Here is a 16,358-nt window from a genome sequence, read left to right on the forward strand (position 1 = left end):
ATGAGTGAGATTTCTATCAGGAAACGCAGTAGGGGGCAGGGGGGTGGGAGGTGGGAGAATAAAAACAAAAGAGCAGAATGTGCCGGGGTGGGGGGCGGGGGTAAAAGACTAAAACACCATAAAAGTCTCTCGAAGGGCTAACGCTAGGGAGGAGGGAGTGGGCAAAAGTATGGCTGAAAGGAGCTGAAAAGCAGGAACCACCGGGGGTGGGGCGGGGGTCTCTCAGCTGGAATCCCTCCACAACCTCCTCTCTCCACCCTGTCCCTGTGGAATTCTTAAGCTCTCTCCCACCTCCGTTCTCTTTTCAACCCTCCCAATGCCCAAATTCCAGTTTTTCATAAAGGAAAGCAGCATGTCGTGTATTTGAGAGTAGAAGTCCCAAAGAAGATGCGGGAAGAGAAAAATTCAAGCCTCCTGGGGCTTTTCAGAAATAACCACAGGTCCCGCGCCCCCCAGCCCCTCAGCCTGGATTTAAAAGAGCTCTGAGAAGAGAACTTGGTTGCTGAATGTGGTGTCTGGGAGAATGACTAATCTCTCACGACTCCCGTTCAGAGGGCGGCGTCCTCCTGATTGCGGACCCCACTGCTCAGCGTCAATAAACGGTGAAGAAGAAGGCAAAGCAGAGGGGAGAGAGGGGCTCCCTGGAGTAAGGATGCAGAAAGCGAACAAGCCGTATCAGTCATGAGCCTTGAAAAAGGCCCACTGTTTCTGAGGACCCTTGTCATTAAAGGCATCTTTACAGGCAGGTCTTTGAACAGTTTTTAGGATTTATATAATATGAAGACATAAAATTTTAAAAACTAGAACTTCAAGAGGTTTGCAGCAACTGAGATTATTAGGAGTGGCATCTCTTGATTTTTGGCACAGTGGAAAATTTGTATTCATTAATTTTTTTATTTCCATGAATTCAAACTGATCAGACCCACCCACTCTGCAAATCTAATGCTAATTTACAGACAACGATGCCAGTCTGGTAGAAATCCCCAAATCTTAGCCTCACAGAGGCATCTTTGCAAAGGATATTTTCCATCAGATCCGGGGAATTTCAGTCATCATCATTATTAAATTAGGCAAGACTATTCACTGAGCAGAGATCACATTAAGATGATTACAGAGAAAGGGTCGTGTTTTCTGTGTACGCGTGTCCCCGACTTCAAGAACACGATAATTTAAAAGAGTTTCTGTAGTTGAAATGAGATGAATAGTTCTGCAAAGATAGTTTCCAATTCTAAATGCACAGGTTTATAAAATTATATCAGCAACTAAAGATAATAAAACAAATGACAACAGAAATGGTTGAGCCAAAGTTCTTAGCCCTTAAGGAACATGGAGAATTAGGCTGACGACGTCAAAAGATTTTACATCCATGTTCCTGAATAACTAGAGATAATGAGGTTGATATTATGAATGAAATTGACCATGCCTATCAGGTTGATAAATACTAATTTTAGTAAAAATCAACTGCAATTCAGTTTCTGTTATTTGACTGTAGTACTAAAAGGTTAAAAATTGCCACCCATCAATATACAGTGATCCTTGGAATGTAGATCATAGTAAGATTTTATTTTCAAACAGAAGAGATGGATTTTGCTTCATGATCTCCAGTCTTTCCCCCCATGTATCTACTGGCCAATTGGAGACCCTGGTAAGGCAGACACAGTGACCACGAGAACTGTTTGCCTGTGAGTGAAGTTGAGGTGATTACAAAAATCTCAAGTGTTTTCTCATTAGTATAAATATTAAACCAACTAATTTATAAAAGTTAACTAAAAAAATTAGAAAAATAAGCTTCCCCCTACCCCAAGTTACTAACAAATTCCTTGTGTCCTTCAGTTTTGACACAGAGAGCTGTATCACATTATTCACTCTTTGCAAAAGACACCTGGGATCGAAAAGAAACTAGTGTAGTATTGGAATGTCAGGCTTTGATCAGAGCACTAAGAGATTTGCCAGCTGGATTTCATGCCAGAAAGAGTGTGTGTGTACTGATCTATGGCTGAGGTTAGAAACTCCAAGTCTTATGAGCTTGAGTTACAAGGGCTTTTAAAGACCGTCCTAAGGGAGTAGAAAGAGAAGTTGGGGTGTGTGTGAAAATCCATGGTGTTAGAGCAATATCATCTCAGGCCTCATCATTCAAGGCCCTGGGGGGACCCAGCTGAGAAGAGGATTTTTGGTTTTGTTTTTAGTGTAATTATGTCCCAAATACTGCATGGGACATACTTAATGCTTAAAAAAAAAAGTTATTGTTGTCTTGTATTTTTATTTGCTAAATATTGCAGCCTTGGCTTAGGACCCTGAACCAAAGGCAAATATAAACGCAGAGCTCCAGGGAATTCCAAGTGAGTCAGTAGTTCAGGATATTGAGAAGGGAGGGTCATCATTTTCAACTGAAGAAGACAGAGTAAGGGAGGGGGGTAGATTAAATACGGCCATTAATTATAAAGCAGAGGGGTCTATTTCCCCACCCCTTGAGTTGGGGCTGGCTCTGTGACTTGTTTTAGCTGGCAGAATGCCACAGAGATGAGGCAGACTTCCCCAGCCTGACCTCAGAAGGTCTGGAAGCTTCCATCCTCACCCTCCAGGAACCCGAGGACCATCATGCTATGCAGAAGCCTGGGATGAAGGTCCAGGTGTAGAGAAAGGCTCAGGTGTCCCAGCCATCTCAGCTGAGAGCCCCGAACATGTGAGAGTCCATCTTAAATACAGACGCAGTCAAAACGGCAGCTCCCTGAAGCCTCATAGGTAAGACCAAGTGAGATACCAGCAGATCGCTGATGCAGAGCGGATCGCAGAACCAGAGAAGGGAACGCTTGTTCTTCAGGAGAGGTAGAGAGGGGAGGAGAGAGAATTCCTAAGTTGCCTCATCGCTCAAATAGACAAGCCAGTGTCTCACCGAACTCTAGAGTGGTATGTGGGTATGCGGGCAAACACTCAATCTCATCGGGTAAAGGGCAAACTAGGAGGGAAGGATTGAGAATGATCAAGACAACAGCCACCAGGAGTGCTTGAGCCTGAGCTAGAGGCAAACAAAGTGACAGCATATATGTAAAGTTCACCTGAACCTTGTACAGTGGAAATCCTGAGATCTTTTCTATTCAGAGAAAAATAACCACGGAAGCTTTGTGACCTTTATGCACTGTCTATGGGGCCGGGTTCTAATATTTGGTTCTGCCTGTCACAAGCTTTTGGAAGAGTCACTATAAGAAAGAGAAAACACCTATGATGTGTGTTGTTGGGGGCGGGGGGGGTGGTGGTGGGAGAGACAAGCAGAATTGACGCCACCAATGCTTTCGTAAGTCTTGCCCAAAGAGGAATGCTTTAATTGCTGGGGACAGAATGGTCAGGTGAGTAGGAGGCAGAATATGCGCACCCCAGACACAGCACCGGAAATACATCTAGGCTTTCCCGGGCAGACAGGCTTGGGATTATCCAACCTAGCCTACCAGGGGGAAAGAAAGCCCCTAATGGCGACCATCCTACTTTAACTCCCTTTCCTCTTCCTAAACCACTCTTTTTTTGTTTGTTTGTTTGTTTGCAGTACGTGGGCCTCTCACTGTTGTGGCCTCTCCCGTTGCGGAGCACAGGCTCCAGACACGCAGGCTCAGCGGCCATGGCTCACGGGCCTAGCCGCTCCGCGGCATGTGGGATCCTCCCGGACTGGGGCACGAACCCGCGTCCCCTGCATTGGCAGGTGGACTCTCAACCACCGCACCACCAGGGAAGCCCCTAAACCACTCTTTCCACCATAATTCAGGCCAAGGGTTCAAGCAAACTCTCCATGGTGAGAAGGTACTGAAGACAAAGCAAGGTGAGTCTAATGTGACTGACAGTCTAATACTTACCTTACCAGGTCCTTGTAAAGATTAAATGATAGCATGTGCTTAGTATAAGCACATGGCATATAACCCGTGCTTGAGAAATGGTAGCTATGTTATCTATTTGTGGCTTTACAATAGGACTTAAGGCATCTACATACAACTGCTTTAAATTTTATGATGCATGTGCTTATATACTTTTTTAGCCTGCAATTGCTTGATAACAGTGACTGTATTTTGTTTTTGTGTGTGTGCTGTTCTATAACAGGTAGTTCCTGTGAAGTACTCCACAAATATTTGATGAATGAATGAATGAATGGAATAAGACATGTTTGCTGAATTGCATAAAAAGAGGAATAAAAAGGAATGTGAATCAGACACAGAAAACAAACTTATGGTTACCAAAGGGGGAAGGGCAGGGGAGGGGTCAACTGGGAGTTTGGGATTAACCGATACACACTACTGTATATAAAATAGATAAACGATAAGGACCTGCTGTATAGCACAGGGAACTATACTCAATATCTTGTAATAACCTGTAACAGAAAAGAATCTTAAAAAGACTAGATATATGTTTATATGTATAAATGAATAACTTTGCTGTACACCTGAAACTAACACATTGTAAATCAACTATACTTCAATTTAAAAACAGGGAATGTGAATGTGTACTAATGTGCTTACTGTTTACAGCCTAAATATGATACAATGAGGGTAGGCCACAGGCTCAGTGCTAGGGCTCACAGAAAATCTTCCAGGATCTCTGTGTACCTGTATCTAGCAGAGCTAGAGACCCCTCAAAAACAGCCAAGCCAGGGAGATGTTTCCTCCTTCTCTCCTATTTTTCAGTCCTAGAAAAACTATAAACGTGGGAAGCTGAAAGTATGGTCAATATTTGATATTCCTCTCATGTGTTTGTGCCTCTAAAGGACTATCAGAAGTACATGCTAAAGTACATGATCTAACACCAAATTACAGACCCAGTTAGGACACCATCCAGGAGGTGAACATGGCTGGCCACAGAGGGCACAAGAGTACCAGATGTTTTCGAAGAGAATAAAGTGTGACTTGAGTTGAAAAGATGAATGAGACTCAAACAGAAAAAAAAGGGGGGATGACTAGAAAGATGGAAAAACAATATGCTCATTACTCCTCAGAATGATCAGCTATAAATATGGATTAGGTACCTGGTCCCAACTAGTTAGCTTCCCAAAAACATAAAAGCTCTTCCCAAAACAGTAAAGCATGCTATGCCAAGGCCACATTTGGTTTGTCTTCTAGTTTTTCATTAATCAGCCCCCAAATACCCTGCAAAGGCCTTGATATGAAAATTATTTCTGTTAATGGCTTGGTTAAGGTGACCTACATGTGTAAGGGATCTGGAATCCCAGCTCCCTCAAATAAGCAAGGAGAGTCAGCTAAAGTTGGAGAAGATTTCCACCATTCTGAGGACAGCCTGGATGAAAGTCAACTTAGAAAACTCAGTCTATTTCACAGACAAATAATTCCTGGTTCGCTGTGCCTACTCACCGTGGTCAAGGATATATTTCACAATCTCCCCGTTGCCAGTTTTAGCTGCGTAGTGAAGGAGTGAACAGTGGTCTGGTCCCTGAATTAGCAGGCTGCCTCCATTTTTATAGCTTTCTATTAGCTGAAAAAGAAACATAGGAAAAGCAGCTCAGGCACAGTCCAGAACAAGGGAAACAGCTAACCGGTGATAAAATAAAACTAACGTAACAAACCACAAATGTCTCCATCCTCAGAGGACACAGAGAAAAGTCAAGAAGATGAAGTAACCATTCCTGGGTTGTGTTATCACTCAAATAGGTGGCCAGTGTCTCAGCTAACTCCAAAGAGGCTATGTGGGTACTGAACAGCCTAAGGAAATGGAAATATGCTAAATTACTTGTTCCTTTTCTGTTTTTTGTCTTTAACTTTTCTGGGCACTGGTCTCTGACTCAAGGGAGTAAAGGGTGGAGAGGAGAATAAAAGATTTCCTATGTTGGCTCAGCATTCTCTTGAGCGAAAGAACAATTAAGTCTATAGGCAGGAATAGCTTGATGTCTGGTAGCTAAGCTCCTTCCCTGTCCTTTAGTTTTTCTCCAATCTCTAATGAGCCTAGCTACCGAGTACAGAAGCCGCTTCCCATTTTCCAGCATGCGCTCACAACACATATGCACACGGCAGACACATACACACCCATGTATGTCTCCTTCCTTCATCCAGATCTGCAGCCCAGCCTGCATGCCTTCTGTTAACTGTCCAACATATACCCAACAAGGCTTGAGATGATCCATGGGATAAGAACCAGAAGGGTTCAGAGAATGTAGTAGTAGAAACCTAAAAGACTTCAAACATGAGAACAGCCTGGAAAAATCAGATATTGCAGCCTGGGAACTAGGTGGCTAAGTGAGGACACAGTGTAAGTCTGTGAAATACTGAACATTATAGAAAGTGTGACTAGATCTCTGTTCTCTAACCTGCAGTATATCAGAACAAGAAGAGCCTTTCTGGGGCTTCTAAAAGGTAGTTTCAGGATAAATAAGAATCAAATAACTCAGCAGGATATAAGCAAAAGGAATGTGTCTTCCACCAAGAAGTTGGATGGCACAGCATTATAAAAAATCAAACAACTCACAAGGTTCAAGAGAGTAAACTCACAGTTCATGCATTCACTCAACATCATAGAACCGCCATGTGCCAGATGCCAATGAAACAAAGATGAATACAACTCGGCCACTGGCCTCCAAGACCCTGCCGTCCATGGGGGAGACAGATGTGTACAGAATTGCACAGAGACGGAGAAGAACACGAGGAGGGTAGCACAGGGCACTAGTAGGGGATGGAAAAAAGTCAGGAAAGACTTCCTAGGAAATTGATCAAAAAGGAGTCATTGAATGGAAGTGAGGAATATATGGGGTTTTCATGCCTAAACTGTGAAGCAAAGGAACAGGAAGAAGTAGCTAATTGTCTTCCACAAAAATCTAAGAGAATCCTGTTCTGTTCAACTGTCTTGTCTCCCAATGACACTTCCATTCCTTGTGGGCAGAGCCACAGAGGATTTGGGCTCAACAGAATAGCAGAGACCCAACCCATCAGCTGCCCTGATTCTGCCTTTCTGTGGTGTTTACAGACACTGTGAATGTTAAGTTAGTCCACGGGCATTTTATGCAGCCCAGTGTACAGGAGCCACTCATGACAACCTTCACACTGGGATGATCCTGGGTTTTCTGTTCTCGGCTCACTGGTGCACTGCCACCCCCCGCTCCCCACCCAACCTCTCCCTCTCTCTCTCTCTCTCTCTCTCTCTCTCTTTCTCTCTCTCTATCGCTCTCCATCCCTTCCACACACACACACACAGTTTAATATTTAATATTTATTGTACTTTCTATATGGGATAGAAAAATGAAAGGAGATAGAGAAGAAAAAAGAAAAGGGGGAAAAAGTACTTGGGAAGGAAAAGAAAAAAAAAGACAAAGAAAAGAATGAAAGAGAAAAACCCTCAGCCTTTATATTTTACCTCTCAGTAAATAAGGTGTTATTAAGTCATTTCTTAGTCATTTAGGAAATAATTACAACAGAGAATGAAATAAGACAACCAGCTGAATATACTGATTTCCCATCTCTCAAATAATTCTCTACTAAGTACCAAAAAAAAGTGTGGTAATACACCCAGGGACCTGGAAAATCTGTTGCCTAGACTAAAAGTATATACAAAATAAAATGAAAAGGTTTCAAATGTACAATGGTTTGCAAAATTTTCTGGTTTAGAAGCTCTGCAAGGGCAGGAATCAGGTCTTAACTCATGCCTCTCTTTCCCACAGAATCCACTATAAGGCCCTACAGGGAGTACAGGATAGTATTGGTTTAATCCACTGCTGGGAAATGGCACTGAACGCATAGGCACCCACACTGCTTAGAGAGCACTTTCCTCTCGTGGGTAACAATTCCTAGTAACACTATGATCTGGACAGTGGCACAGGCACCATTCCCAGGATTATGTGTCTAAAGATGGCAGTTTATCAAGATGCTGGCAACCTTCTCACCATTTGTCTTCTGCTAGTAACCTGTTAAAAATGTAGCACAGAGATTTTGCAGTTTATTCAACAGATGTGCTTCAGAATAACTTGTATACAAGGGCAGTGCTTCTCAGCTTTCTTTTAAGGCTTCTGGTTTCTCAATATGCAATGGTGCCATACTCCACGAGTAAGGCAGAGTCTCTGCCCAGGGGCAGTTGTCGATATTACAGAACAGATCAATGCCAGTGTGGGTTATACAGGGATATATGGGCAGTCTAAGTCCTGATGCCTGAAAATAACTTGGGGCCAAATACAGCTTTTAGGGTATTCATAGATTATATTTTATAACAAATATTTGCCTCCCCACTATGTTTAGCTACTAAAGAAACACAGATTAACACTATATTAATAAAACAGCTATCATTTTAGAGTCCCTTCTATGTAATAGGAACAGTCTTAAGAGCTTTACATGAATTTTACATTCAATCCTCACAATAAAGCAAAGAGAGGGGCAATGTGATTCCATTTTACAGATGAAGAAACTGAGGCACAGAGAGAGTTAGGTAATTACACAAAGTCACATATACAGTGAATGGCAGAGCCAAGATCTGAACCCACGCAGTCTGACTTCGGAATTCGCATTCACTCTAGAGGCAAGCAGTGACCAACTCCTTCCCTCTGAACTAAATTTGCCAGAAAACATGAGCACAAATCAAAATATTCGAGGCAGATCAGAGTATCTTCTTCTGATTCACTGTGATCCCCAAAGTTCAAAACTGTAATAATGTCGCAAGATGTAGGCTCTTTCCTAGAGGATGTATTTCTGGGTATTGTCCAGGTTATTCCTACAGATGCATTCATTTAAAGACCTATCTAAAAAGAAATCTTTAAACTTCAAATTTCAGAGAGGAGGAAATCCAAGCACTGTGAGCACTGCCTCCTGGGGACATGCATCGGTTGTATCTAGTCAAGGCAAATAGCACAATGCCTTTCCACAGACCCTTTGCTATTAGGACATGTAGAGATGCTGTGAAGACCCCTCTCATCCTCTCTTCTCAGCCCTCAAAAAGAGCATCCTTCCTCCTTCTAACCAGCTAGTACCGGGGGGATGAGAAATGATATACGGGATCATGAAAATTTGGTGAGAAATGATATTGATTTAAAGTTCTTAAAGAATCACCAAAAGTTCTGGTAGGAAGATATCTTACCTTCATAAGATCACCAGCTATTACTGCCTGCAAAATTGCTGTGGAAGACAAAAGAGAGATGTCCCATTAGTAGAAGACCCTCTCATTAAAATATTATAAAGGGCTGGATCCGTATTTTGGAGACACAGTCTACATTTGGGGCAGGAACCAGGGGAGGACAAACATGCCAAAGGGTGAATCTGGGAACAGAGTAAGGCCTTCCCTTTAGCCCTTCCCTACTTGGGCACTCATCTCATACATCATTCTAGAGCCTACCTGAGCCCCCTCCAGCCCAGGGACAGTAAAGAGAACATGAAATTTAGAGTCACACATATTGGATTCAAATCTTAGCCCTGACCCTTACAGGCTGTGGAATACTGGGCGAGTTATTTAACCCCTCTGAGCCTCAGTTTCCACATCTGTAAAACAGCAAGTCTCAATTGTATAGGATCCTTGAAAGGATTAATTCAATCATCTAAATGTTCTTAACTCATCCACTGATGCAAAGTAGGTGCCTAATCATGATTGTTTCTGGTCCCTTCTTTCTAGTTCCTTCTACTTTGTCCTTTTGGGGTTCAAAAATCACTAGTAATTTTGTCTGTGTGTTTTATAATTATAAATAAATACCTACTGCTATGGAAAGAAGGACAAGAGACAGTAAAGAAGAAACACATATTTTGATTATGTTCTGAAGAAAATAACCATATATTTAGCATAAAATTCATTGGTGATTCTTACAGAAAGAACTCTAGAAGTCCTAGGTAACCTAAACTAATTGTAAAACTATGTAGCCGAGGGGAAAAAAATATAAGTACCTGTGCCTGTCAGGTGGGGTGTAGAAGAGGAATGAGAAAATAGAACTGATAAAAGGGGGAAAGAACACATGAGTGTCTAATGACAATTATGGTTCCTAAAGGCAACATGTGTATTAGGTTGAAAAAGGTCCCTTTAGAAGAATAATACTTACATTCTAAAACTGCTCAAAAAAAAAAAAGATTATTTCAAGGCTTTAAAGTCACCAAAAAAATTAGAAGATTTAAAATTTATTTTTCAAAGTGTCATTTTACTCTTCGTGTTTCAGAGTCTCTCATATAGACTTAGCCAAAAATGTAGTATCACGTATCAAAGTACATGGAGCCCTTGACTGTCACTGAACAAAGCCCTTGAAGCATTTGTGATGAGGAGTTATGAGCCCTGGGTGACCAGAGGCAAAGGACCACAGGCATGTTAAACTCGTTCAATGGCCCAGGGCTGAGTGCCTTCCCTCAGACCAAAGCAGAAGCCTTGAAAACCTGTGGAAATGATGAGGGTTCCTTGAGCATATGGGAGGAAGAAGAATGCAGGAAGAATAGAGAAAAAGGAAGAACAGGAAAGAGAGGGAAGAATGTTCTTTTCCATAACAAGCTGTAAGCAATCTGCTTTTTTCACCTCCCTTTGGCTCCCAGCACAATGTTCTTTGTACACTATCAATGCACACCAATCAGTTGTTGAACTGATTGAAAAGAGAGCAAGGAGAAAAGGAGTGAGAAGGCAACGGAGATAAAAATAACAGCAAGGGAATTAATAAAACGTTATGCATCCAAAGAACCCAAGAAACGTGTCTCACTCCTCCTAGTATAGATGTAACACTGGGGTTCAGAGTGCAGTGACTCTCTCGGGGCACAGAGCCAACGGTGGCCCCATCAGCACCATAGTGCAGGTCCCTGTGACCAGTCCCAGCCTCTGTCCAGTGCCCTCTGGGAGGTCACCCTGTAGAAGCTCTACTAGGCCCTGTGAGGCTTACGGAAAATGGAAGAAAATAGTCTAAAGGTTATCAAGCTTATAGTGTTGTGGAAAAGGCACTGGATTGGAGTCTAATTCCAATCTCTATAATTTACTAGATATGTACATTTAAGAAGTCATTCAAACTTTGTGAACCGATTTTCTTATGTAAACTAAGGTTGACAGCTGCCCTGCTTACCTCTCTGTAGTAAAGATGAAACCAAAAAAGAGCTTTATAAATAGGCTAAGTTATATTGACAGACGGTATAGAGTACTTTGTGACTATACGCAAGTACATGAAAGAGACATACAGACACTTCAGAAGGAGCCCAGCCATGAGGGGAAACTGGTGGTGGAGTCAAGCAGACATCTCTCTGTTCATAGGCCCCATCAGAAGTGAGGCCTGGATGAAGGAGCCCGTGGGATGGTTGGTGCTTCACCCCAAGAGGTCAGCTGTACCTCAGAGGACAGGGAGGGAGAGGCAGGGGAAAGTATGAGCAATTGCAGGTCTGGGAGAGCGACTCAGGCTGGGCTTTTATACTGTAGGATGTTCTCCTGACTGAGGTAGAGTGTCCATTTAGGAAAGAAATAAGGTTAGGGAAATTACCTGAGAAGGCAGCTAAGGAAGAGCCTTGAAACTTACGTGCAGAAGGTCCTAACAATGTAGAACCTGCGTTTTCAAGACCATATTGGAACATGTCTCAAGTTTAAAAGAAATAGAAAAAAGAAAGAATAAAGGGGAGAGAAAAGAAAAGTGAATTCGCTAATTTAAAGCACCAGTGAATAAAATTTGGTGCATATAAGCAATAAATCAGGATGATAACAAACATTCCCCAGGATAATACTATTGAAAGAGCCCTGAAAATAAATGAAAGAATGAATGAATGAATGAGAGGCTGGAGGAAAACTTATGCCAGCTGCGGAGTTCAAAGGATTGTTGGAGGAGGTGAAATTTAAGGTGACTCTTCCACAATAAGTGGATTTAATTAGCAAAGAAGATTTGGAAAATCCTTAAAACATGAAGAGAAGATATGAACAAGGACTTGGAAGTTAAGAGTCATGTTGTCTGAGGGGCCCTGGGAAGAGTTCTGCATTATCACATCTGAGGCTGGGTTGTCTTAGGTCATAACTGTAGAGTTCCTGAGGGACTGCTCCAGGGAGCACTCTATGTCAAGAGAAGGAACCTGGATTTTCATCCCAAGAGGAGTGAGAAGCTATGGAGGCACTAAACGTAAATCGAGGGTCGTATAAATGTCCTGACACATGCCAGTTCGATTCCGCCCCTTCCCTCCTGCAAACAGAGTTACGACCTGCTCTCAGCTCAACTGCTCCCGATTACCCCCATTACGGCGGCTTTCCATTGCTACCTCAGACTCACTCAAAAGCATTTTTATTAATGTCTTTTGGTTTCCTACAGCCTCCCAATTTAAAGCCCCCATGAACAGATAGAAGAGCATATAAAAGAATCATAACCACAAATAATTTCCAATTGTACTGGAGACAGAAAACATGAATATTTATTTTTAAGTCAAGCAATACGCTCAAGGGTAGCTATTATGCAAACATTATTAGGCACAAGGCCCTCTTCTCTCCTGATTAATGTCCTTCCCTCCTGAACACTGTTGTTTAAGATTTGCTCTGCATAAACAGAGCCTGAATCCATTAGTATTCAACTTCAGATAATAACCTTCTGAAAGAGCAAGCTTAAAAACAAATAATGAGTTGTTATGATTACAGTATTATTCTTTATTATTTCTTCAGCTCTGAGCCTGCCTTCTTGCCTTTTCCAAAACTCCTTCATACTGAGGCAACAATGCTCCCAAATTCAAAAGAACAAGGGAAGTCAAATGGCCAATGGGACACAAGGGTTATTGAGTAGGTGGATACTAAGTTTCCCAGACAATTAAATCACATAAACTTAGACAGTCAGACAGAAAAGTCAGGGGGTAGAGAACTGAAAAGTTTGTCAGTTTTAGAGTTTAGAAGTTGAATCATTAGTTCACAAGAAATGGTTTCTTTTTCCTTCAGCACTGTGCCTTCCAATCAATTGCTAAACAGTAAACATCCTGAGAGAGAAAGCTGGAACTGAAAAGTCAGGACTACCAGGAAGGAATCACTGTCTTCCTTCTCACAGCCTCTCTCCTAGGCCTGGACTCCCAAAAGCCCGGACATCCTTAGCCATCCGTGCACAGAAGGGAAAAAATGACTCCTATCCCCTGGAATCACGATGGGGAGAAAACAGTCCAAGGGCCCACTGGCTGGCTCGCCTGCTTCTGCCATGCCAGGCCCTGTTCAAGGTTGACCGTACAAAATATACTCCATCCTCTCAGAGAGCTGATGTTTTGGCAAGAAATCCAAATTAGGAAGGAATCTATTTTAATGGAGTCTAGAATCATACTGCCTGAGTTAAGTCTTGTGAGTACCATTAACTAGCTATAACCTTGGGCAATTAACCAAGCTTCAGCTCTTTCATTAGGAAAATGAAGATAAAATCAGTTCTTTTGAGACTCTGCCTTGCAAGTAAGCTCAAGAAACAGCGACTCTGACCACTGTGGTCTTCTGTGTAAAACACCATGGAATACTGATGTTTTTAACACCATTACACAGAAATGAATCACTTTCTTCTATGAAATGAGAAGTTTAGACTAAGGTCAACTATAGTTCTAGAACATGCCATATGACTACTTCCAAAGGGATAGTTTAAGGTTGTGAAGTTTGCTTTGCAGACAAAAATATTTGTAAATAAAAAGTATACAGAACTTGGCAAAGCCACATGTATGTTTATAAATCTCAATAAATCGACCAAAATAACTACACTGTATATAAAGAGTCACAAGCCTGAGCATTTATGTCTATTTAAAATTTTTAATCTTTCATGTTCAGTTATTTTTCAGTTTTAAAATTAATATTGTTGCTGAATTGTTTGTCACTTGCTAATGATAGCAGTCATGTAAATCTTTTTTTTTCAATTGTGGAAGAAAAAAGTAAATGTAACAACAAAAACTGTTGAACAAAGAATGGCTTGTGGAGGCCTAGGCGGTAAAAATCAGTTGATTCATTGAGAATCATAAATATATGTCTGGCTTTGCCAAGTTCTGCGTACTTTTTACTCCTAAATATTTACATCTGCAAAGCAAGAATCACAACATAAAACTAATGCTTCAGAAGCCATATTCCACATTGCAGAGCTCTATTTGGCCTTAGTTAGTCTAACCCTCTCATTTCATAGATAAGGAAAATGGGGCTTGAGAAGTAAATGGACTTTTCCAAGGTCACACAGATAGTTAGCAATCCAGCTGAGAGACAGAAGGGCGCTTGTCTCTTTTATTTTTATTATTTCTTTTATATTTTCTTTTATTATTTCTGACTCCTAGGTCAGAGTTCCTTCCACCATGCTGTTTCTTCTTTAACTTGGAGCAAGGTGGGCAAAAATTAAAACAACCCCAAATAAAAGGTTCATAAATGCGTCACATAGAAAATCAAGTCAATTTATGGCTTTAGGCTGAAACTCTTTTTATGCCAAAGCAGACACTGAAAAACAAGCATCCCTACGGCGAATGTCATGTTCACAATTCCCTTGATCTGATCACGACAGGTGTCTTCACACTTTTCCTTAATTACTTATTGCTCAGCCGCCGGAGAGTCTGCACTGTCAGACGCCCAAGAGCTTACTTCTCTGAGATACATATTTCTGCATAGCTTTTCCTGCATTTACCTTATCAGCAGCATTCTGTCCAATTTTTCTACTTTGTGAGCAGCAAGCCCTGGTACATGAGCAACAAACTGTGAAGGCTTAGCTCCCAAAATGGAATTTAATATAATCTTGAACCACAGTTACGTGAATCAATTACACAAAGGTAATCTAACACACATTTAATGGTAATGGATAACTATCGTGAATTATGCTAATTAGGCATACAGGAGGAAGCAGCTCATGAAAGTGACTGATAATTGATATTACTTTACATAGTCATACTGAACCTAAGACGAGGTGAAAGAAAGGAGGAATTAGATATCTCTAAAGACCTCTGCATTTTAATCTAGGCCTCAAGGAAGTTTTGACAATTGATAATAAGATACATGCCAAGTTCTTTGCTAATAATAGCTAGAATACTAAGGGTTCTTAATAATATATTAGAACAAACTCAAGATTATTCTTATAATGACACATAAACCTGTATCAGTTCCCTATTACTGCATAGCAAACCATCCCAACATGCAGCGGCTCTAACACGGCAATTATTTATTTTGTTCAAAAGCTGGGTTAAGCAGAAATATCTGCTCTATGTGGCATCAGCTGGGGCAGCTTCACTGAAAGCTCCAAGCGCCACTTTTCAGAAGATCACAAGCACAACTGGTAACTGGGAGCTCTGCTCGTGTGGGCTTCCTCGGGTTGCTTGGGCTTCCTCCTGAAATGCTGACTGTTTCAAAAGCAACCATTCCAAGGGAGCCCAGTGGAAGTCACCTTGCCTTGGAAATCACACAGCGTCACGTCCGCTCTGCCGCAGGCTTGAGTTCGCCCATATTCAAGGAAAGGAGACACATACCTCACAGCTCGATGAAAAGAACGTCAAAGTCCTGCTGCAAGAAGAATATGTGGGATGGGAGATACCGCTGTGGCTGTTTTTGGAAAACACAAGCTGTCACATCCCACACTTGCATCGTGATGTGCGAGGAGTCAGTGGGTTGGTGCTGACTTTCAGTTAGGGTTGGGAACTGACCAAGAATGGTAGCTTCTGTCACCTGTGTGATCTATGGGAGTGTATCTGCACACAGTGTCATCTGTTTTACATCATGAGTATCTCAGCAGATAAATAAGAAAAGGTGGAAGACTACTTATCAGAACGACCAGCTTTTTGGAGCAGGAAGTGGAAGGCAAGTAGAAGACCCTGCAGACAACAAATGCCAGTTGAACTGAATTCGGAATTCTGTATAAGGTGTGCTCTCTTTAATCATCAGATGTGAGAAGAGGCTGCCCCTCCTCTGTTTCTTCTCCAGTCAGGCAAACACTCACAGAACTCTAGTCCTATATTCCTCACGCTCTGCCCACTGGCGTCTCCTCCACTGGTGAAATATGAATGGAGGGTTACAGAGCACACACCTCACACAGTTTGTCATTTTATCATCTCATCGTCATTTGGATTAACCCATCAGTGGCATCTAAGGGCCACGAAATGCTACAGTGGTCTAATACTCAAATACCACCTGTGCCAAATCCCTCTTAGCATGTGCACCCAGAGATGGAAGACATAAATAGGTTTTGTGTCTCTCTAATGACAGAGCTAATCCTCTAATTCAATTAGTCCCTGCTAATTGAATTCATGAATGTATATGGGTTCTTTCCATCTGCTACAGTGATCTTTTTGAAGCTGCTATTAGCATGGAAGAGGTTTCCTGTTTGGAGAAAAAATAAACAGCCCCCATCCAGTGTTCCCTCCTGGCAGAAAACGTGCACCTTGCTGCCAGAGGACCAGGACGTGCTCCCTTCAGAAACAGTCAGTTCCATTTCTCTTATACAGCACTGGAATGATCTATAAACAGTGCAGGAACCAGATGTGTCTCCCAAACATCCCACT

At 41.9% G+C, this 16,358-nt stretch overlaps 1 protein-coding gene across 2 annotated transcripts in view; it reads right to left on the reverse strand.

Annotated features, from left to right (window-relative positions):
• Positions 1 to 16,358, reverse strand: part of DGKI (diacylglycerol kinase iota) — a gene marked incomplete at its 5' end in the record, with an annotated part of 458,035 nt that overhangs the window by 14,500 nt on the left and 427,177 nt on the right. For both annotated transcript variants that reach the window (XM_082631691.1, XM_082631690.1), the window contains 2 exons: positions 5,346 to 5,466; positions 9,043 to 9,080. In XM_082631691.1, the coding sequence (XP_082487817.1) occupies positions 5,346 to 5,466; positions 9,043 to 9,080 (159 nt within the window). The remainder of the gene's footprint in view (positions 1 to 5,345; positions 5,467 to 9,042; positions 9,081 to 16,358) is intronic.

The sequence above is a fragment of the Mesoplodon mirus genome (genome assembly GCF_964341445.2).
Source record: "Mesoplodon mirus genome assembly, chromosome: 9".
NCBI lineage: Eukaryota > Metazoa > Chordata > Mammalia > Artiodactyla > Ziphiidae > Mesoplodon > Mesoplodon mirus.